Raw genomic sequence first — 22,409 nt, forward strand, 5'->3', positions numbered from 1 at the left:
AGTAACCAAGAGAGCATCAATGACAGCACAGAGCTGGGCAGCGATCTCTGGGCCTTGCCCTCTCTCCCAGCCCTGCTGCCATGGCTGTGGTAGGAGGTGGTGGAGCTGCCCACTGTCCCTTCACCTCAGAGAAAAAGTGTTTTTACCTAGAGAGAATTCAATGTTGGGGGTCTGATTATGCCAGGTCTGGAGCTTGAACTCAGGGCCCACACACCCACTTTTCACTCAAGGTTGATGTTCCACTCCACTTTGCTATGTAATTGGAGAAGAGTCTCTCAGATTTGTCTGTCTGGACTGACCTCAAACTGAGATCCTCAGATCTGTCTCTTGATTATCTAGGATCACAAGCATGAGCAACTAGCACTCAGCTGAAATAATTATTTTCTAGATCTTTAATTACTATATGTATATCAAGTGAGTTTTATTTTAAGGATGAGAACTTTGAGAATTTCAGATAGTTCTTCCTCAGAAATACATGCTACTCAAGATTTTAACAGAATAGCATCTGTAGATCTGTTAGTAAGTGGGAATTTTTATACTTGAACAAATGGTGAATCTCAAATACCACAAAGCAAAAAGTAAAAGTGTTCTATGATGTGTTGCTTTAAAAAAAAAAAATCAATGGGGCTGGGAAGGTGGCTCAGTGGTAGAGCGCTTGCCTTGCATGCTCAAGGCCCTGGGTTCGATTCCTCAGCACCACATAAGCAAAAAGAAAAAAGCCGGAAGTGGCACTGTGGCTCAAGTGGTAGAGCGCTAGCCTTGAGCTGAAGAGCTGAGGGACAGTGCCCAGGCCCAGAGTTCAGGCCCCACGACCGGACCAAAAAAAAAAAAAAAAAAATCAATGTCAGACCAAGGCATAGTTTTGTTCTAACAGACATTTAAGTTACTTATCAACATAAGGAATGCACTGTGGGACAAAAATCAAACAATCCTCGCATATTACATAGATTTTGTTCCTTTTTTATTGGCTTTATTTTCAGAATTGTAGCTTTAGTTCTCTATTATTGCTATTCTTACATATACTATTTACTTAATAAATGAGTTATGACTACTGAAAAAAGAATTAGCAAATAAAATCTTTGCCAAACATCCACCATATTTTGTATGTGAGTCATGATTTTTCCCTTTCAAAAACAAATCTGCTTTCTTACTGCTGTGTATGGGTGTGTGGTATGTGAATGGCATTTGGTATACAGTGTGAAGAGGCAGTGTTCTGTGATGCTGTGTGTGTATAGTGTGTGTGAGAGAGAGTATGTACATGATAAGAAACAGAAGGACTAAGAGAAACACAAAAGGGGACAGAGGACACAACTTCAGCTTAAGCTGTACCACCCAGGGCTACTGAACATTTGAAATGTGGCCAGTGTGACTTGCACTGTGTGTGCTACAAGTATAAAATGTACACCAGATTTTGAAGACTGAACATGAAAGAGACTCTAAAATTTCTCAATACTTTATTTTGATTACATGTTGAAATGACTATTTCTTTTCTTTTTGTAGATATAATTTTATGGTTATTATTAAGGAGTTGTACAGTGGAGTTAAAATTCCATCAGTCAGATAACGCATACAATTCTTCCTGGACAATGTCATCCCTTCCTTTGCTTTCTTCTAGTTTCCCCTGAAATTACAGTATTTTTGATACATTTGGTTAAATTTAAATAGTTTTTAAATTAAATGAAGCTATTTATTTTATCTCTTTGATGTGCTGCCAGAAAAAAAGATTCTGGGATGGGGCAATGCTGTGCTTGAATTCAGGACCTTGTGCTTGTCAGTCAAGAGCTTTACTGCTGAGCCACACTTCCAACCTTTTTTTGCACTTGTTATTTTGGGATAGAGTCTCATTCTTTGCTATAAAGCCTTGAGCTACAAGGCTATGCCACTGCTACCAGATTCTTCAAATGCAATTGAGTTTCAAAAACTTCTCCACACTGGGTGCCAGTGGCTCACACCTGTAATCCCAGCTACTCAGGAGGCCGAGATCTAAGGATCATGATTCAAAGCCAGCTGGGGCAGGAAAGTCCATGAGACTATCTTCAATTAACTACCAGAAAACTGGAAGTGGTGCTGTGGCTCAAATGGTGGAGCACTCACCTTAAGCTGAAGAGTGCAGGAACAGCACCTAGGCCCAGAGTTCAAGCCCCACAATGAAAGAAAAAAGAGGAAAGAAAGAGAGAGAAAGAGAGAGAAAGGAAGGAAGGAAGGAAGGAAGGAAAGAAGGAAGGGAGGGAGGGAGGGAGAGAGAGAGAAAGAAACAACAACAACAAAAACAAACAAACAAACAAACCACTTCTTTGCTAGGACTGGCCTGGAATCTCAGTCATCCCAATATCAGCCTCCTACTTAGCTGGAATGACAAGTGCAGGCCATCAAATCCAGCTAACTACTGGGGGGGAAATAGCTTTCAAATTATATTTTTATTATCTTTACATAGGTGTAGAAAGAGTTTACAATTAAACAAAACAGTTATAAGCATGATGCCATCACCCTTTCATCATTCTCCCTCACTTATCCTAGTTTCATTGGAAATGCATTGGAAAATTTGAATTATCTCTGTGGCTCACATTTCTGTCATGTAGCAGTAAGACTTCCTAATGTGGGCTGGGAAGGTGGCTCAGTGGTAGAGTGCTTGCCTTGCATGCATGAGACCCTGGGTTAAATTCCTCAGCACCACATAAGAAGAAAAAGCTGGAAGTGGTGCTGTGACTCAAGTGGTAGAGTGCTAGTCTTGAGCTGAAGAGCTGAGGGACAGCGACCAAGCCCAGAGTTCAAGCCCCACAATTGACAAAAAAAAAAAAAAGACTTCCTAATGTGTTTGTTTAGCTTGTAATTGTCTCAGGGATTTTCCTGCCCAGGCTGGCTTTGAACTGTGATCCTCAGATCTCAGCCTCCTGAGTAGCTAGGATTACAGGTGTGAGCCACTAATGCCCAGCCCTAGGAATTCTTTTTAGGACCCAATTTTTTTGCACTGGGTGCCGGTGGTTCACACCTGTAATCCTAGCTACTCAGGAGGCTGAGATCTAAGGATCACAGTTGGAAGCCAGCCTGTGCTGAAAAGTCTGTGAGACTCATCTCCAATTAACCACCAGAAAATTGGAACTGGCACTGTGGCTTAAGTGGTAGAGCACTAGCCTTGAGCCAAAGAAGCTCAGGGACAGCACCCAGGCCTTGCATTCAAGCCCCAGGACTGGCACCAAAAAAAAGGAACAGAAAAAGCTCAAACCCTCTGTGTGTGGAGTGATCTCATGGTACCTAACTCAGCTGGTTAAAGGGAGAGCGTGTGAAGTGGCTACAGCTGGGGAGAGCCCTAGGCTGTTCCTGGGGTCGACTTGCTATGGAGGACTCCAGAGTAATGCCTTCATCAGGCTTACTGGTCTCTGTTGTGAGCCCTGCCTGGCCCAGGCCTGGGTCTCACCTGGATTGCCAAGTAGCGGCTCCCCATTGGAAACAGATCCAAGAAAGGCAACAGGACCCATGCCATACCCAAGTTCCTTGTGGCTTGTGGACAGGCCTCTTGCATATTCCTGCCATCTGCCACCCTGTGCCCATTATGCCCAAAGGCCCTTGAAGGAAGCTTCAGCAGGAGGTGACATGACAGCCCACTTCCTCCTTTCTCTTGTCTTCTAGAAGCCTCAGAAGCCTTGCTGCTCTGAGGACAAGTCCCCCCCACCCCCACCTTGCCGCAACACAAGGTGCTCAGTCCAGATGCTGGCCCCACAGCTCTTGATCTTGGGGTCTTCCCCACATCTCCCCCTGGAACTCTGCATGGGAAGGCCTGAAGCCGCTGGTCCTCATTGGGAAGAGCCTCCCCATCTCTAGTCAGCTTCTGCTCTTCCTCCGCTGGGAGAGCAGAAGCATGGCTCGCTCCTCCTCTTCCTCTCCTTTATCCCCTACACATTACTCCAACAGGCCTGTGGGAACTTCTTTTCCCAGCAGCCTGCCTGGGGCTCTCACTGCCCCAGTCCTGCAAGGCAGGACCAGCTGTGCTGCATAAGTGCCTTGGCCCTATCTTTGAGGGGTCTCAGGCAGAGACAGCCAGAAGGATGAAACCCAGAACGGGTTACATGTTGATCCCATAGAAGGGGGAGTAGGTTGGAAGGAGGGATGAGGATAGAGGTTGGTCAGAGGGGTACTAAGTCACAGTTAACAGAAAAAAGAATTCCAGTGTATCAGGGCACGGCAAGGTGACCTATAGAGAATGAGGATGACTTTCCTATCTCAAAAAAAAAAAAAAAAAAAAAAAAAAGCCAGAAGAAACCCAGGTTCCTGTGCCTCGTGCCTGCAGCCATAGCAACTCAGGGAGCTGAGATCTAAGGATCGAAGTTTGAAGCCAGCCTGAACAGGAAAGTCTGTGAGACTCTTATTTCCAATTAACTACCCAAAAAAGCCAGAAGTGAACTGTGGCTCCAGCGTTATAGCACTAGCCTTGAGCAAAGTTCCAAGACAGTGCCTAGTCTCTGAGTTTAAGCCCCAGGACCAGCACACACACACACACACACACACACACACACACACACACACACACACACACACTCTCACACTCACACACACACACACACACATACACACACACACACACACACCATAAGAAAGGATTCTAAATGCTTTCACATAAAAGAAATAATGAATTTTTTTATTGTGAAAATACTGTACAGAGGGGTTACAATTACATGGGCAAGATAATGAGTACATTTCTTATCAAGCATTGTAGCCTCCTCCTTTGTTTCCCCTTCTCATCCCTTCCCATCCTTGATTTGGTCATTATACAATGTATATATGAATAGAAACCTCACATGGCATGTAATTATGATGTGTTACCTAATAGTAACAAATAAGAAAGAAAAACTTTAAAAGTTCATTCTGCCAGGTTCATTCTAAGGCTTACTCCTGTATTCCTAGCTACTCAGGTGGCTAAGATTTAAGGACCGTAATTTAAAGCCAACTGGAGCAAGTAAGTTTTACAGGACCTTTATCTACAACTAACAGCAAAAATCCAGAAGTAGAAGTATGGCTCAAGTGGAAGAGCACCAGCTTTGAGGGAAAAAGCCAAGGGTAAGCATGAGGCTCTAAGTAGTTCAAGCCCCAGTGCTTGTGCACACACATACATACACAAAGGAAATAGACTTTCTAACCCTTTCCTTTCTCAGAGCCTTTTCTTTAGAAAACTAACCTTTGTAGGGTTTTTCCTGATCTCTATTTATGCAAATCTTTTTGAAAACTACTTAAGCCTCTGTCCTGTTTCCACAACCCAGGAATGATTCCCTAAGGACCTAGAAGCCCCATTTGGAATGTCAGCCTGGGAGACAGCATCCTTATCTTCTAGCTTCCCTAGAACAGTGGGAGCCCAATTCAGCAAGCATCTGGCTGTACTTGTAAATGCTCCCCAAACCTTAAAGATAAGGGTTTATTTTTTTTTCCTTTGAATAGAGGCAATTAGGAAACCCAGATGGCCTAGTTACCAGCAGGACTCATGGTGCACTGTTGTGACCAGTGGTCTTTGAGTTCCAATTCCTGTGTCACTTGAGAACATGGATGGAAGGGGGTTGCACCTGGCTGTGTAGAGGGGCAAGATGTCTGTGAGGTCTTTTACAGGGTTGCTAGGATTAACAACTATAATCTATTGAGTACTTATTCAAAAATTAAACTGTTTTCTTCCCCATCTCTTTTTGTGGGAAGATTCTCTGGGTTGGCAAGAGAATCTGTTTGCTCATTATCTTGCCAATGTGGCCTGATGTGTCATTCCTGCAGAGTCTCTGCAAGATGGAGGAAGTCAAAGCTAGTGCTAGCTGGCTGGCTGGAGCACACAACACAAACTGTTCCCAAAAAGATTGGGGTGAGTGGATGTTGGGCACTTTTGGCATTATATCCTCTGACCTTTTCATGATCTTATCCTTTTAGCTCTGTCTGAGCCTTGGGCCCCAGTCCTACTTCATTCACACCTACCTCCTTCGGCACATTCTTTCTTTAGCTTAGTTAAAACCACTGATAAGGCTAAAGATAGGCTCTTCCACATCTGCCCAGACAACCCTCTCTAACAGGCTTGGGCTTTCACTATCATAGCCTGGCTACCTGCAGTCTAACAGTGTATTCTACCCCACCCCACCCCAGGGCATTAGACCCTCCCCGCAGGCTGTGGCCCCATTGGACACTCACTCCTCTGGCTCTGATTTCACTGCACTGAAGTACAGAGTCCAGGGATGTTGGTCCATATCATGCCTGTTTCTTGGCAGCAAATCTTGTGGAGTCTTCTGGCTGAAATCTAGGGTTGTGAAGAGGGAATGGGGTGGAGTTTACAACAGGCCTGTTCTTCCCTCATCCCACTCCACACTGTGTACTCATTCATCATCCAACCTTGTGCTGGATTTCATTTGTCTGGGAGGTTGCTTTGTAAGGCACTAGTGACTCATGCCTGTGATCCCAGCTACTCAGGAAGCTAAGATCTGAGGATTGTGGCTTGAAGGAAACCCTGGCAGAAAAGTCCATGAGACTCTTATCTCCAATTAACTACCAGAAAACCAGAAGTGGAAATATGGCTCAGCCACTGGTGCTCATGCCTATAATCCTAGCTACTCAGGAGGCTGAGATCTGAGGATCACAGTTCAAAGTCAGCCCTGGCAGGAAAATCCCTCAAACTCTTATCTCCAATAAACCACCAGAACACCAGAAGTGGCGCTAAGGCTCAAGTGGTAGAGTGCTAGCCTTGAGCTGAAGAGTTCAGGGACAGCACTTAGGCCCAGAGTTCAAGCCCCATGACTGACAAAAGAGAGACAGAGAGAGAGAGAGACAGAGAGAGAGAGAGAGAGAGAGAGAGAGAGAGAGAGAGAGACAGACAGACAGACAGACAGACAGACAGACAGACAGACAGACAGACAGAGAGACAGAGAGAGGACCAACCTTGAGTAAACAAAAAACAAAAAACTAAGGAACAGCATTGAGGCCCTGAGTTCAAGCTCTAGTACTAGCAAAAAAAAAAAAAAAAAAAGGCTGTATGGACAGTGCTTCATGGCTCTGTGTGCTTACCAATACTAATAATCTGCAAACATGCACTCTGTGCACTCCCTCCCCCTGCTGCCCTCTCTCCCTCCACAATAACTGAGTTCAAGACTGGGTCGCTAGCCCCAGAGTAAAGAACCCATCTCAGCCTGTCCTGTTAACCAGTGTGGTGCCTGGTATCAATTTTCCACCTAAGAAGCAGCGGTGTCTGTCTCTTTCATCCCACTGGCACAGGACTCACACATACATACACAGCTGCCTTGGCTTGTGAAAGCACAGGCAAGGCCACAGGATGGGGACAGTGAGTGGGACGACATGTAGGTGACACGGGCATCCTATATCACCATGACTTCGAATTTGCAGGAAGTAAACAAGCTCCATCTGATAGAAGTTGCTGCTGTTTGCAGTCTTTCTATGTAGAACAGAATCTAATCCTGATTCCTCTGTTGTCACTGGGGAAACTGAGGCACCACATGGTTAAGCAACCTGTGCAATATCAAATACAGTCTACAGGTAGCAGAGCCAGAATTGAATTGTCTCTAGTCATTGTGGGGAGGAAATCCAGTGCAGAGCACAGGGCAGCCAGGCTTCCTCTCCAGGCAAAGAAGCCAGCCATGCACAGCTTGTGGCAAGCCAATTTCTGTGCCACACATACATCTAGGAGCTTGAAATGAACATTTCTGAAATTTTAAGATCTCTTGACATGTGCACTGGTAGCTTACACCTGTAATCCCAGCTACTCAGCAGCTGAGATCTGAGGATTGCATTTCAATGCCAGCCTAAGCAGAAAAGTCCAATTCTTCTCTCCAATAACCAGCAAAATGCCAGAAGTGGAGGTGTGGCTCAAGTGATAGGGCACCAGCCTTGAGCTGAAAAAAGCCAAGTGAGAACACAAATTGTACTCCAAATAAACAACAACCTCTTGACAACACTGACCCAACCCTCTCCACCTCCTCTGCTGAGTTCAGCCCCATACAAGCTGATTTTAGTTCCAAATCACTGGACACAGCCACACAATGGAAGCAGGCAGCACTTGATTCAACAAGCAGGGGGACAGGGTAGCCAGTCCTACAGGGGAGGGAACTCTCCTCCCCCACAGGCGAAGAGCCCCTGTGCCCACCACGTACCACAAGTGAGCTCAGCATCTCACCTACTGTGTTGCTGCTGCTTTGTTTTGTTTTGGTTTTTGCTGGTAACAGGACTTGAATTCAGGGCCTGGGCGCTAGCCCTTAGCTTTTTTCCACCCATCACTGGCACCCTACCACTTGAGTCATAACTCTACTTCCAGCTTTTTTGCTGGTTAGTTGGAGCCAAGAGTCTCAAGGACTTCCTGCTGTGGGTGGCTTTGAACTGTGATCCATAGATCTCAGCCTCCTGAGTAACTAGGATTACACCCGTGCCTGGGTAGCAGCTACTCAGGAGCCAGTCCTGGCAGTAAAGTTTGTGTGACTTTTATCTCCAATTAACTACAAAACAAAACAAAATAACAAAAAACACCACAGAAGTAGAAATGTGGCTGAAGTGGTAGAGTGCCAGCTGTGAGCAATAACAAGCTCAAGGGGGGTGGGGGGAGGCTGGGGAGGTGGCTCAGAGGTAGAGCGCTTGCCTTGCATGCCTGAGGCCCTGGATTCGATTCCTCAGCACCACATAAGCAGAAAAAGCTGGAAGTGGGAGTGGTAGAGCGCTAGCCTTAAGCTGAAGAGCTGAGGGACAGCACCCAGGCCCAGAGTTCAAGCTCCACGACCACCTAAAAAAAAAAAAAAAGCTCAAGGGACAGCACCCAGGACCTGAGTTCAAGCCCCAGGACTGGCACAGAGAAAAAAAAGACTAAAACTTGAGATTCCTTAATTGACCATTTTATTGGTTATAAGAAATAGTCATCACCCCTAACACACACACACACACACACACATACACATGTGCACACACATGTACAAGACACACACAGTGGTAACTGCTCTAAGTCCCCCCTATTGGTGCAGGCATTCAGGGCATTCTAGCTGGTTTCCTGAAGCCAGACAGGAGTGGAAGGCATGGGACACTCTGGAAGGCCAGAGAATTCAGCACAGGTCTAAGTGAGCACAGGGAGGTTCTGCAACAGCGTGGCTGGCCCTTGGAAGAGCCTCTACCCAACTCCAGGTAGACAGCTGAGGGCCAGTGTCTGCTGCCATGGCTGCAGGACAAAAGCCCCCCACAAGGCTTTGTGACCCCTTGCTGCTCTTTAAGAAAATGTGTGTGTATGTGTGTGTGTGCATGTGTGTGCACATGTTGATACCAGGACTTGAACTCAGTGTCTCATGTTCATTTAGCTGTTTAACTTGTGGCTGGTGCTGTACCACCTGAGCCACACCACCAGTCTACCTTCTTTTTTATGGATAATTGGTGAGAAGAGTCTCATAAGGATTGAAGGCATGGCTTAGGTGGTAGAGGACTAGCCAGTAAGCCAAAGCCTCAGATACCAAGTTCAAGTCTCAGTCTTGGACAGAAAGAGAGCGAGAGAAAAAGGAGTCTCACAGATTTGTTGTTGTTGTTGTCAGTCATGGGCCTTGAACACAGGGCTTGGGCACTGTTCCTGAGCTTTTTTTTTTTTTTTTTTTGCTAAGGCTAGCATTCTACCACTTTGAGCCAGAGTTCCATTTTGGGTTTTTAGGTGGTTAAATGAAGCTAAGAGTCTCATAGTCTTTCCTGCCCAGGCTGGCTTCAAACTGTGATCCTCAGATTTCAGCTAGGATTATAGGTGTGAACCACCAACACCCAAGAGTTTCACAGGTTGTTTTTCCTAGGCTGGCTTCCAACAATGATCCTCCAGCTCTCAGCCTCTTGAGTAGTTAGGATTAACAGGTAGAAGCCACCAGTGCCCAGCTAAGAAAAACTTTGTAATAAGACTTCTTAAAGCATGGTAAGGCAGACTTCATTCAGAACTGTCAAAATAGTAAAGGGAGCACAGCAGTGGAATCTGCAGGAGGGAGGGGTGGGACGCACCTAAAGAGTCTTACTGGGATTTATAGCTGGGATAGGGTGGTCAGGATGAAAAATGACTGGGAAGAAGTGGTGGTAGGGGGATTGTGGCTAACCTGAACTCCCAAAATTCCTGTTGAGGAGAGGTCAGAGAGGAGCCAGGCTGAGGAACATGATTAGATATTGGGAAGGGGGGGGGAGGGGGAGGGCCTTGGACCAAGCTGACTTATCAGGTTCTTTGCTAAAACCAGAGGTATGGATGGGTGCACACAGAGCTAGGAGAGAGGTTAGCAACCTGCAGAGATCCCTTGTCAGGGGCAGGCCCACCCCTGACCCCTCCCATGGGCTTCAGGCCTCAGCCCAGGGTCACCTCCTCCAGGAAGCTAAAGTCCAGCTGGTGTTCCCCAGGGGCTCCTCCGGTTCCCCAGGAATTCCTACAAACATGTAAGGGACACAGAACAAGCACTTAAAAACTATCTCAAGAATGAGCAACGTGACAGATCCCTGTGGATTTTTCTAGACACTGGGGGTGCATCCACTTTGCCATCTGTGGCAGGGTATACCCAGAGATTCCTCTCTGGGTAGCAAATTGTGCCCCCTTCCAAACGCTGTTGACATGAGATCTGTCCTGACATCCAGAAGTGGTACAGAGAGGAGGTCTTGCAGTGGTAGGAGCCTCTCTGCTGCCTGCTGTCTGTGCTGCATGTGTGTGTGCACATGTGTGCAACAGAGAGATTTCCCATCCTGGCCTCTCTTCTACTGCCTCTATACTCTGTGCCCACACTCCCTCCTTGCCCCTTCCCTCTGGGACATTGTCTCTACCACTCCTGGCATTTGAAGCAGCCTCTGACCTTGCAACTTTATTCCTGTGTCTTCTGTCCACAGATCATTCCCTGGAATTTACTGCTGATGTGCAAAGCCTCACAGCTCTAAAATAGAACCTTATCTCTCCTCCTCATGCCCTTGGCTGTCAGTACCTCCTCCACCCCCTTTTCTCCAGAGATCCCCAGAATTCCCAACTTCTTCTGCATGTACATCCCTCCCACATTCTGGAGACATGAGCTGAGTGCCACATGGCCAAGAGAAAGATTCTGAGTTCTATGGACTTTTAAATAAAAAACATCCATGGCAGAGCCTGCTGTCACTTATGAGCTTATGGCAGGAGGTCAGGAATCTGTCTCTGTTGCCTCCAGAAGAACGAGATGCCCAGACAGACATCTCTCGCTCATGCTTGTAATCCTACCTACTTGGGAGACAGAGATATAAGAATCACAGTTCAAAGCCAGCCTGGACAGATAAGTCCATGAGACTCCTATCTCCATTTAACCACCAAAAAGCTGGAAGTGGAGTTGTGGCTTAAGTGGTAGAGTGCTATCCCTGAGCAAGAGAAGCTCAGGGAGAGGCCCAGGCCCTAAATTCAAGGTCTAGTACCAGTGGCCCCAAAAAAGTGGGGGAAGAGAAGGGAAAGGGGAGAAAGAGGAAGAAGGGAGGGAAGAAGTAAGGAAGGAAAGAAGGAGGAGGGAGGGAAGGAAGGAAGGAAAAGAAGGGAATTCCTAGAGATACTAAGTCAGAGAAATAATCACATGTGCAGATGGCTTTGCCACTGAGCGCTGCCAACCTTTCCCAGAAGACTTGGTGTGGGTGTGGGGAAGAGAGTATTTCATGGCTTTGTGTTTTGGAATGTTACAAGGCTATGCCTGTGGGCTGTGTCCTTCACTGGCACTTCTGGCACTTCTCAGACGGGTTCCTTCCCTCTCCCCTTAGATGAGACAGGAAGGTTTAAATTGGCTAGAGCTGGATACATTCCCCACCCCACCCCCAAACAGTTACACTCTGGTAGAACTTCCTTTGTGTGCAGGTCTTATGTGGAACAGAACACTCTGGTGTGTTTCCAAATGGCTATTTTGAAATACATTCCTGTGCTGGTAACATGGAATATTATTGTTTCTATTCCATCTTTTCTTCACTGTTAAACCTGGTGAGATTTCATGAAAGTGGAGGGCTTTCCTTCATGAAAATGAGAGATCTTCTTAAGATCAGGATTCCAGGGAGTTTTGTTGTTGTTGTTGTTTGTTTATAGTAGCTTGATACATAATTGTCAAAGCTTTACTAGGAGTGGTGGCTCATGCCTGCAATTACAGCACTATGAAGACTGAGGCAGGAGGCAGGAGAATCACAAATGTAAGCCAGTGCTATGGAGTGATGAAACCTTGTCTAAAAAAAAACAAAACTAGGGCTGGGAATGTGGCTTAGTGGTAGAGTGTTTGCCTAGCATGCATGAAACCCTGGGTTCAATTCCTCAGTGGGGTGACCTTCTGGTCTCCAACACCAGTGCTTTTTTTCTTGCATTAGAATTAAAATTTTCATAATCTTCTTATTCATTTTAATACATTCAGCATAACACACCTTCTAATTCTGGGAATGGGGAGGTGTATTGGAAGAGATGGGAAGAGGAAACAAAGAGGAGGCAACAATGCTTGATAAGAAATGTACTCGTTATCTTGCCCATGTAATTGTAACTCCTCTGTACGGTATTCTCACAATAAAAATAAATAAATAAATAAACGGGGGTGGGGGAAGAGAGAGAGGGAGGGAGGGAGGGAAAAAAGGAAGGAAAAAAAGAAAGAAAGAATCTACAGGGCCAATAGGCTATAGACATTTTTTTGTTTTGTTTTGTTTTGTTTTGTTGGGTCCAGTCATGGGGCCTGAACTCTGGGCCTGGGCGCTGTCCCTCAGCTCTTCAGCTCAAGGCTAGCGCTCTACCACTTGAGCCACAGCGCCACTTCCAGATTTTTTTTTCCTGCTTATGTGGTGCTAAGGAATCGAACCCAGGGCCTCATGCATGCAAGGCAAGCGCTCTACCACTGAGCCACCTTCCCAGCCCAGACATTTTTTTTTTGAGACAAGGTTCTTACTATGTAGCCCTGGTGGGCCAAGCTCATGATCCCCCTGCCTTCATAACCCTAGTGCTGGTAGTGGTGCACTACCATACCTGATTAGAGATATTAAAAATGTATCCATATTGATCCATCAACTGTAATAAGTGTATCACACTACTTCAAGAATTTAACAGTAGAAACTGAAGAAGATATGAGAAATCTATTTTTTAAAATAATTACCTGTATAGCTACATACTTAAGTCTGACTGAGAAGCTAGGTGTCAGTGACTCACATTTGTAATTCTAGCTATTCAACAGAATGAGATTTTAGGATTGAAGTTTGAAGCCAACTGAGACCAGGAAGTCCATGAGACTCATATCTAATTAACCAGCAAAAAACAGAAGTGGAAGTGTGGTTCATGTGGTAGAGTGCCAGCCTTGAGCAAAAAAAGTCAAGTAAAATAAGAGCATGAGGCCCCGAGTTCAAGCCCCAGTTCTGGCACAAAGTAGGCAAGGCAGAGACAGACACAGGATGGCTAGGGGGACCCAGCAAGCAATTGGGGAGCAGTGAATTCATCTGTGGACTATAAAGTTGTCCTGGTAGAGATGGCAAGAAAAGTTCTGTGAACTTAGCTGCTGTTTCTATGGCTGGTGAGAAGGCAGAGAGGCTTTTCTTTTCTTCTCAATTGCTTCAGATTGAAATATACTTTAACATTGTATAAGGTGGTCTGTTTGGGGTGACCTTCTGGTCTCCAACACCAGTGCTTTTTTTCTTGCATTAGAATTAAAATTTTCATAATCTTCTTATTCATTTTAATACATTCAGCATAACACATCTTCTAATTCTGGGAATGGGGAGGTGTATTTCTCTTTCATATCTGCACAGAGAAGTCTGCCTCTGACCACACACCACCTGACACCAGATGCTTTCTTGTTTAAAAACAAAACAAAACAAAAAAACCCTCAGCAAACTAGAAGGGAACCACCTCAAATAATCAAGTCTATAAATGAAGAGTCTACAGCTATTGTGTTTGATGAAAGAGTTGATTTATCTATTGTTAAGATGAGGAAGACTAAGGTGACCACAATCACTACTTTCATTTAGCATCACCTCAGAGGTTCTAGTCAAAGTAATTGGACAGAAAAAGAAATAAAAGGTTTCCAGCATGGAAAAGAGGTATTATTATGTCTGCCCAGTACATGAAGAAAATTATACTTCAGACTCAGCCCAGTAAAATGATAACCAGCAGTCAGGCTCCTTTTGTGAGAATCCCTACATTTTGCCCACTAGCTGGGTGACCTCTCTGCCTCAGTCTCCTCATCTGTAAAATGGAAAAACTGTTAATGCTCCAAAGGGTCATTTGAGAATTAGGTTAATTAATGTGTGAAGAATATAGAAAAGGCTGGTCACTAGTGAATCATACCTATAATCCTAGGGACTCAAGAGTCTGAGATCTGAGGAAAACAATCGAGAAAGTTAAAAGCCAGCCTGGGCCAGGCGCCGATGGCTCAGGCCTGTCATCCTACCTGTTCAGGAGGCAGAGATCTGAGGATCATGGCTTGGTTAAAAGCCAGCTCAGGCAGAAAAGCCCGAGATTCTTATCTCCAGGAAGTGACGCTGTGGCTCAAAGTGGTAGAGCACTAGCTTTGAGGTGAAGAGCTGAGGGACAGCACCCAGGCCCAGAGTTCAAGCCCCACCAACAAAAAGTCTGGACAGAGAAGACTGAGACTCTTATCTCCAGTTAACAAACAGGAAACTGGCAGGGGAACTGTAGGAGAGCGACCGGCCCTGAGTTCAAATCCCAGTGCTAGCATGACTTTCTTTTCTTCAGGAATTTAGAAGAGTGGCAACGTCATTGCAAGAGCTCTAACATCCACAGAACCTAGCCTTGAAAACAAGACCTAGAGATCAGACGCACCCAAGGACGCTAGGGGAGTCACAGCGAAGGGGGACCGGGGAGGAGGAGGGGGGAGGGACGGGGGAGCTGCCACCAGATCTTTCGGCCGCCTTGCCTCGCCTCGTGTTGGTTGGAGGCTCTGCAGGGGCCCCGGGAGCCTACCAGGGAATCCAGGGACCCCCCCCCCCCCCCGCATCACGTCCTGACACCGACCCACCCGAGCACTGCGGCGCGCACGCGTGGCACCAAAGCTGCCAGCAGGCGTGCGCGAGCGCACAGGGGTGGCTCTGCTGCGCCGCCCCGTGCCGTCCCGCGCGGCTCCGCCCCGCGTTGTTCAGGGAACCAGAGGCGTGGCTCCGCGCTTGGTTTGTATCCAGGGGCTGGGCATGCGGAGATTGGCGGGTTGCGGCGCGCAGCGATGGACGGAGCAGAGCGAGCGATGATTGGTGAGGTGCAGCGATAGAGGAGTACGTCGATTGGCTGAATGAGGGTCATAGGCGTGGCTAGGCGCGCGGGGATTGGCGGGATGCGGCGCGCGGCGCGGTGAGTGTAGTTCTCCCTAGCGGGATCTTCGTGGGGCTTTGGGTCAGAGCTGGGGGGCTCCTGTGTCTGCGGGATCGAATCTCCCAGGGCTTCCACCCAGCTGCGTAGGACTGAGTTGAGGAGGCGGTCCCGGGGTCCAGTGCTTGCCCCTGGTTGGGAACGCTGAGAGGGCCGCAGCCACCTGGTGCACGTTTGGTTACATTCAGATTCGCCCTTTGAGCGAACACGTATACTTGAGACCAGAGACGGCAGTAGAGGTGGATCACACGCTATAGAATGTTCACTGTATTTAAAAAAAAAATCGCATCAGCCTGTAATCCTAGCTACTCAGGAGGCTGAGATCTGAGGATCGCGGTTCAAAGCCAGCCCGGGCAGGAAAGTCCATAAGGCTCTTTTTTTTTCTTTCTTTCTTCTTCTTCTTTTTTTTTTTCTGTCGGTCGTGGGCCTGAATTCTGGGCCTGGGCGCTGTCCCTCAGCTCTTCAGCTTAGGGCGAGCGCTCTACCACTTGAACCACAGCGCCACTTCCGGTTTTTTCTGCTTATGTGGTGCTGAGGAATAGAACCCAGGGCCTCATGCATGCAAGGCAAGCACTCTGTCACTGAGCCACCTTCCCAGCCCTCCGTGAGACTCATCTTGAATAAACCACCAGAAAACCTGAAGTGGCCTGTGGCTTAAGTGGTAGAGCGCTTGCCTTGAGCTGAAGAGCTGAGGGACAGCGCCCAGGCCGAGTTGAAGCCCCACAACCGACAAAAAGAAATCGTATCAAAAAATGTAAAAGGATGGGCTGGGAATGTGGCTTAGTGGTGAGTGCTTGCTTAGCATGCACGAAACTCCGGGTTCTATTCCTCAGTATCACATAAACAGAAAAAGCCAGAAGTGGCGCTGTGGTTCAAATGGTAGCGTGCTAACCGTGAGCAAAAGAAGCTCAGGGACAGTGTCCAGGGCTCGAGTTCAAACCCCAGGAATGGAAGGAAAGGAGGGAGGGAGGGAAAAAGGGAAAGCAAGCAGAAACAAGGAAGCTATGTCTGTTCATGACTACTACATCCAAACTAATACATCCAAATACTTGAACTGTACATGAAAAGCATGTTGTCATATTTATCCATGCCGCAGGTACATGCCAGCTTTTCTGTGTATGGCAACAGTGCAGTTCTAGATACTGGTAATACCTCCAGATATAAAACAACTCAAAACTCTCCTGGAGACCAGAGTGTAGCTGGAGGAGTGAAGCAAATTTTAATATATGATTGGTGGAAGGTAAATGCTGTGGACAATGTACCAGGGGAGAGCTGCAATTATGAATTATCAGAGAGAAGGCAAATTTTGAGTAAAGACTTGGAGGCAAAGATCCAGTGAACTCTGCAGCTGTATGGGAGACCATCAACAGAACTAGAGCAGCCTTGGCTTGCCCTGCTGTGCAAGGCACCCTAGGATAAGGAGTGAGCAGCACTGGGAAGGGAGCAGCAACCTGGGCAGTGGCACAGATCTTAAAGGCTATTGTACGGACAGACATAAGGCTTTATTTGATGAAATTAAGGAGTCTTTGCAAAGTTTTGAGCAGAGTAATGACTATTTTTCTTTGGTTTTAATTCATTTTTAAAATTAATTTGCTGCTTCATTATTAGCTATTATTATTGGATTGTTTATTAAGAAGTATGGCTTCAATCCCAGAGCTTGAGGTGGGTGCCAGGGAGCCAGGTGGAGGCTGGTGTGATTTAAGATCCTGGTAGTTTTCCAGGCAGATATGTAGAGCAGTCAGGGAATGCCTGAACTTGGAGTTTAAGAGAAACATTCCCAGCTTTCCTTTTCTCCCTATCTGGATTAGGTGTTTTGTGTTGGGGTTTTTTTGTGGGGGGGGTGGGGGAGTGGGCTGGGCTGGTCCTTGGGCTTGAACTCAAGATCAGGTGCTGTCCTTTGTCCTTTGAGCTTTTTGCTAAAGGCTAATACTCAACCACTTGAGCCATAGCCCCACCTTTGACTTTTTTGGCAGTTTAGTGGAGATAAGAGACTCACAAACTTTCCTGCCCAGTCTGGCTTCCAACCTTGATTCTCAGATCTCAGCCTCTTGAGTAGCTAGATAGGATTACAGGAGTAAGCCACCATCCCAGCTTGAATTAGGTTTACAGTGTGATATCTGAATCCAGATACAGTATACTGTTCCGGGGGATATCACATCTGTTCCCCTCATTCCTAATGCCCATTGTACAATGTGGTAGCTTGGATGGGACACTAAGAGAGCTGCTTCCGGGGCTGGGAAGGTGGCTCTGTGGTAGAGCGCTTGCCTTGCATGCCTAATGCCCTGGGTTCAATTCCTCAGCACCACATAAGCAAAAGAAAAAAGCCGGAAGTGGCGCTGTGGCTCAAGTAGTAGAGCGCTAGCCTTGAGCTGAAGAGCTGAGGGACAGCGCCCAGGTCCATAGTTCAGGCCCCACGACCGGACCAAAAAAAAAAAAAAAGAAAGAAAGAGCTGCTTCCTTGGGTTCAGGCAGAGCTGGCAGTAGTGTCTTTTGTGTTCTTACAGTGATCCTCCTGGACCTGAGCACAGTTGTCTGTTGGACAGAGCAAGCCAGGAGTGCAGCCATGTTTTCTGAGCAGGCTGCCCAGAGGGCCCACACCCTGCTCTGCCCACCCTCAGCTAACAATGCCACCTTTGCCCGGGTGCCTGTAGCAACTTATACCAACTCCTCACAACCCTTTCGGCTTGGAGAAAGAAGTTTTAGCCGGCAATATGCCCACATTTATGCCACTCGCCTCATCCAGATGAGACCATTCCTTGTGAGCCGGGCCCAGCAGCACTGGGGTGAGTGAATTTGGGGTGTACTTCTCCTACAGCCCCAAATATAGAACCAGCACCTCTTCTAACTTAATCTAATTTTTTCTAATTTAATTTCCTTCCCAGTTACCTTGCCAAATTAACCATTTCTTTTCAAGATAACAAGGGTTAAATGAATTAATCTGTGAATTGAAAGTTAGGCTTAAAGAGGTAAGAGCTGGGGCTGGGAAGGTGGCTCAGTGGTAGAGTGCTTGCCTTGCATGCATGAGGCCCTGGGTTCGATTCCTCAGCACCACGTAAGCAGAAAAACCCAGAAATGGCGCTGTGGCTCTAGTGATAAGAGTGCTAGCCTTGAGCTGAAGAGCTGAGAGACAGTGCCCAGACCTAGAGTTCAGGTCCCATGACTGACAAAAACAAAAAGAGGTCAGAGTTTAGCTCTGGTAGTGACAGTGAATATTTTATTGACAGAAGGAAATGTTTTCCCTATCTTCCATGCAAACTACTCAATTGTGTGCCACACCATACCTATAGAGCCCCTCAGCATGGCAGGCCTGGCACCAATGCCATAGTCTTGAGGGACCCCTGTGTTTTCATCAGTATCAACTCCTGACCTGCATTGGTGGCCATGAGTCTTCTAGTCTTCTGTCTCTTGGGAGTGCATATGTGCTTTCTTGCTGTCTTGCTTTTTCTCTCCCTACCTGCCCCCACTCCTCTTCTTCCCTCTCCCTCCCTCCTAAAGGCCTGGACAATACAACCCTTTTTCTTTTCCCCATTTCTTCTTCCTTCATGACTATGGGGGCAAAGCATTACAAGTACTTTCCTGGGTGTCTCAAGACCACAGGTATTTATTCTCAGACAGTTCTGGAAGTCATAGCACCAGTAGGACTGGTTCCCTTTGGAGGTTCAACAGGAGGCTCCTTCCTGCCTCGTGCAGCTCCTAGTGACTTCAGATGGTTCCAGGCTGTGTACCTGTCCCATCTTACAGAGCTTTCCTACCTTCTCTCACAGAGGACATTGGGTATCGAGAGTCCAGCTACATCTAGAGCCCCTTATCCCTCTTGTCTAGGCAGTGGAGTTGGAGTGAAGAAGCTGTGCGAGCTCCAGCCAGGAGAGAAGTGCTGTGTGGTAGGCACCCTGTTCAAGGCCATGCCACTCCAGCCCTCCATCTTGCGGGAGATCAGCGAGGAGGTGAGACCTGCCTCAGTAGGCATTGATGTGCCACCTTCCTCCAAGGGCATCAGAGCTGGGCCTGTGCCTGTGGGGACAAGGGAGCAGGTCTAGAAGGGTGAGTGATGCCATCTTAAAACAGAGAAGCTAGGGTGGCTTTGGCCCTGAGGCTGCCTCTCATCTCTGCCTTCCAGCACAACCTGCTACCCCAGCCTCCTCGCAGCAAATATATTCACCCCGATGACGAGCTGGTCTTGGAGGATGAACTGCAGCGTATCAAACTGAAAGGCACCATTGACATTTCAAAGGTGGTCACAGGTAGGAGCCCAGCAGGTGGAAAGGGAATCTGAGTGATCCAGAAGGGGGTGGTCTGCAAGGTGGTAGGAGTGAAGACAGCCTGTACATGAAAAACTGGCACCCTAGAGTTCATGGGGAAGTAGGTGTGGGTTCTGGCAAGAGGAGGCTTTCAGCGATGGCTCTTCCTGCCTCCATCCAGAGGCTGTGACCCAGGAAGTAGGCATTAGCCCAGAGTCTTTTGAAAAGAGTTCACCAGCATAGCCCAGAGGTATGGGTTGTTTTGCCTGTCTGGCTGATGGGAGAAGGTGGGAGAACCTGGATTCCCTCTCAAGGCCAGACTTCGCCATTCCACAGGAGTAGTCCTGGCCGTGTTGGGCTCTGTGAGAGATGATGGGAAGTTTGAGGTGGAGGACCATTGCTTTGCTGATCTTGCTCCACAGTTGCCTGCGCCCCCACTTGATACAGACAGGTGAGAATCCCACTATCTATTTGCAGAGGCTACTTACTTCCTTAACACCTTTCAGGACCCCATCCTCTCTGCAGGTTTGTGCTGCTGGTGTCCGGGCTAGGCCTAGGCGGAGGTGGTGGTGAGAGCCTGCTGGGCACCCAGTTGATGGTTGACGTGGTGACAGGGCAGCTTGGGGACGAAGGGGAGCAGTGCAGTGCTGCCCATGTCTCCCGGGTCATCCTCGCTGGCAACCTCCTCAGCCACAGCACCCAGAGCAGAGATTCTATCAACAAGGTATGGAGCCTCCTGGCTACACTTGGTCTACCTGCTGCCCTGTGGCACTGCTTTCCTGGCATTCAGAACCTTTAAGAAGTTCAGGGTCTGTGGGCACCTCCATATCTACCCTCTAGGGAGTTTGCTCCATTCTCCTCAGTGTTGGGGACCCAGGTGGGCTCCAGCTGTCACTCTGTCCTGAATCCCACTCAGACTTAATAGCCTCCTGGGCTTCTACTCCCAGGCCAAGTACCTCACCAAGAAAACCCAGGCAGCCAGCGTGGAGGCAGTCAAAATGCTAGATGAGATCCTCCTGCAGCTGAGCGTGAGTGACTAGGACCTGGTTGGGTTGGGGGTTGGGGAGAAGCTTCCATTAGGTAGAGGGAGGGGGTGGCCAGAGGAGAGACAGGTAGATTCCTTGGGGCCTGTGAACTCTCCCTGCACTGTGCCCTTCAGGCCTCCGTGCCCGTGGATGTGATGCCAGGGGAATTTGATCCGACCAACTACACACTCCCCCAGCAGCCCCTGCACCCTTGCATGCTCCCACTGGCCACTGCCTACTCCACCCTCCAGCTGGTCACCAACCCCTACCAGGCGACCATCGACGGAGTCAGGTAGTCAGTGTGACATAAGGATGGGGGTACAGTGAACCTGGGCATGGGCAGGGCTGCAGAGGGCCTTCCTGGTGTCTGCCTTCCCTAAAAGGTTGGCCTGGGACATCCTGATGAGAGCACCAGGTGGGCTCCCAGACAGGGGTCAGCAGAGCCTTGCTTTACAGGTTCCTGGGGACATCAGGACAGAACGTGAGTGACATTTACCGATACAGCAGCATGGAGGACCATTTGGAGATCCTAGAGTGGACCTTGAGGGTCCGACACATTAGCCCCACAGCACCTGACACCCTAGGTAATAGCTGGGTCACACTGGTGGACAAGGGAGCCAGGCCTGGTTCCCACAGGCTTGTACTAACAGTCTTACACTTGTCTATTCTGGAATCCCCTCTAGACTCTTTCTTTTTAATGGGGCTTGAACTCAAGGACTAGTGCCCTCCCTTAGCTTTTTCCTTCAAGGCTGGCACTCTACCACTTGAGCTACATCTCCACTTTCAGGTTTTCACTGGTTAATTTGGAGATAAGATGGACTTGTCTGTCTAAGATTCTAACCACAATCCTCAGATCTTAGCCTCCTGAGTAGCTAGGATTATAAGCATGAGCACCCAGCTTGACTCTAGACTGTCAATTTTATCTATGGCCAAGGCCTGCTCAGAACTGGAGACCATGGAGATATGCTAGAAGCTTGAGTACAACCCGCCCCTCCCTCCCATCACCCCCCCCCACACACTCTATAAAGGCAAAGGCAGCAGGGGTCCACACCTGCTTCTTGATCCATGTGAAAACCCAGTACTGTATTGGGCTGGGGTGGGGGGAGGGAGTGCTGCTATTAGTATTTAGTGGGAGGAGGTTAAAATGTTGCTACATGATATGTGCAGGGCAACCCCATGGTGGGATTGCCCTGTACGGAGGCTGAGAAGCCCTGCTCAGCACCAGGTCCTTCTCCAGGCTGTTATCCCTTCTACAAAACTGACCCCTTCATCTTTGCTGAGTGCCCTCATGTCTACTTCTGTGGCAACACTCCCAGATTTGGCTCCAAAATTGTCCAGGGTAAGTTTTGCCTTCTCAGGGGCCCAAGGCCTGAGCTCTCACCTGGAGACAGGGATCCTGTAGGAAGACAGCCTGGGATCTGCCTAGTGGCTGACATATTATTTGGGTGGCCCCACTGACTGGGTGGGATCTGAGCCATGTGCCTCTGGACACTCCTCCACTGTGGCTCCTGCGTACATCTGGGGGCTTCTCTGTGGAGTATGCCTAACCCAGAATGTAAGGTAGATCCCACACGACTGCTTGGCAGGCCCTGAGGACCAGATGGTGCTGCTGGTAGCTGTTCCTGACTTCAGCACCACACAGACTGCCTGCCTGGTGAACCTGCGCAGCCTGGACTGCCAGCCCATCAGCTTTGCTGGCTTTGGAGCAGAGGATGACGACCTAGGAGACTTGGGGTTGGGCCCCTAACTTGGGCAGCTGGACTAGGCATCTGCCCTTCAAATATGAGCTTTGTAAATAAAGCATGAATGTTTGCTAGGCTGAGCCTTGAGCTTCTGAGCATGCCTGGAAGGAGGCCC

At 48.0% G+C, this 22,409-nt stretch overlaps 1 protein-coding gene across 1 annotated transcript; it reads left to right on the forward strand.

Moving 5' to 3' along the window:
* The first annotated feature begins 15,203 nt into the window (after window positions 1-15,203).
* Pold2 (DNA polymerase delta 2, accessory subunit) lies at window positions 15,204-22,374 on the forward strand. The gene is made up of 11 exons (XM_070014549.1): window positions 15,204-15,271; window positions 17,794-18,072; window positions 19,112-19,233; window positions 19,407-19,530; window positions 19,864-19,978; window positions 20,053-20,251; window positions 20,475-20,555; window positions 20,687-20,844; window positions 21,009-21,136; window positions 21,790-21,891; window positions 22,139-22,374. The coding sequence occupies exons 2-11, from the start codon at window positions 17,853-17,855 to the stop codon at window positions 22,297-22,299; spliced, it is 1,410 nt and encodes a 469-aa protein (XP_069870650.1). The 5' UTR covers window positions 15,204-15,271; window positions 17,794-17,852; the 3' UTR covers window positions 22,300-22,374.
* Window positions 22,375-22,409: the final 35 nt, after the last annotated feature.

This window comes from Dipodomys merriami, unplaced genomic scaffold (genome assembly GCF_024711535.1).
Source record: "Dipodomys merriami isolate MVZ:Mamm:240054 unplaced genomic scaffold, mDipMer1.0.p SCAF_98, whole genome shotgun sequence".
NCBI classification, from domain to species: Eukaryota; Metazoa; Chordata; class Mammalia; order Rodentia; family Heteromyidae; genus Dipodomys; species Dipodomys merriami.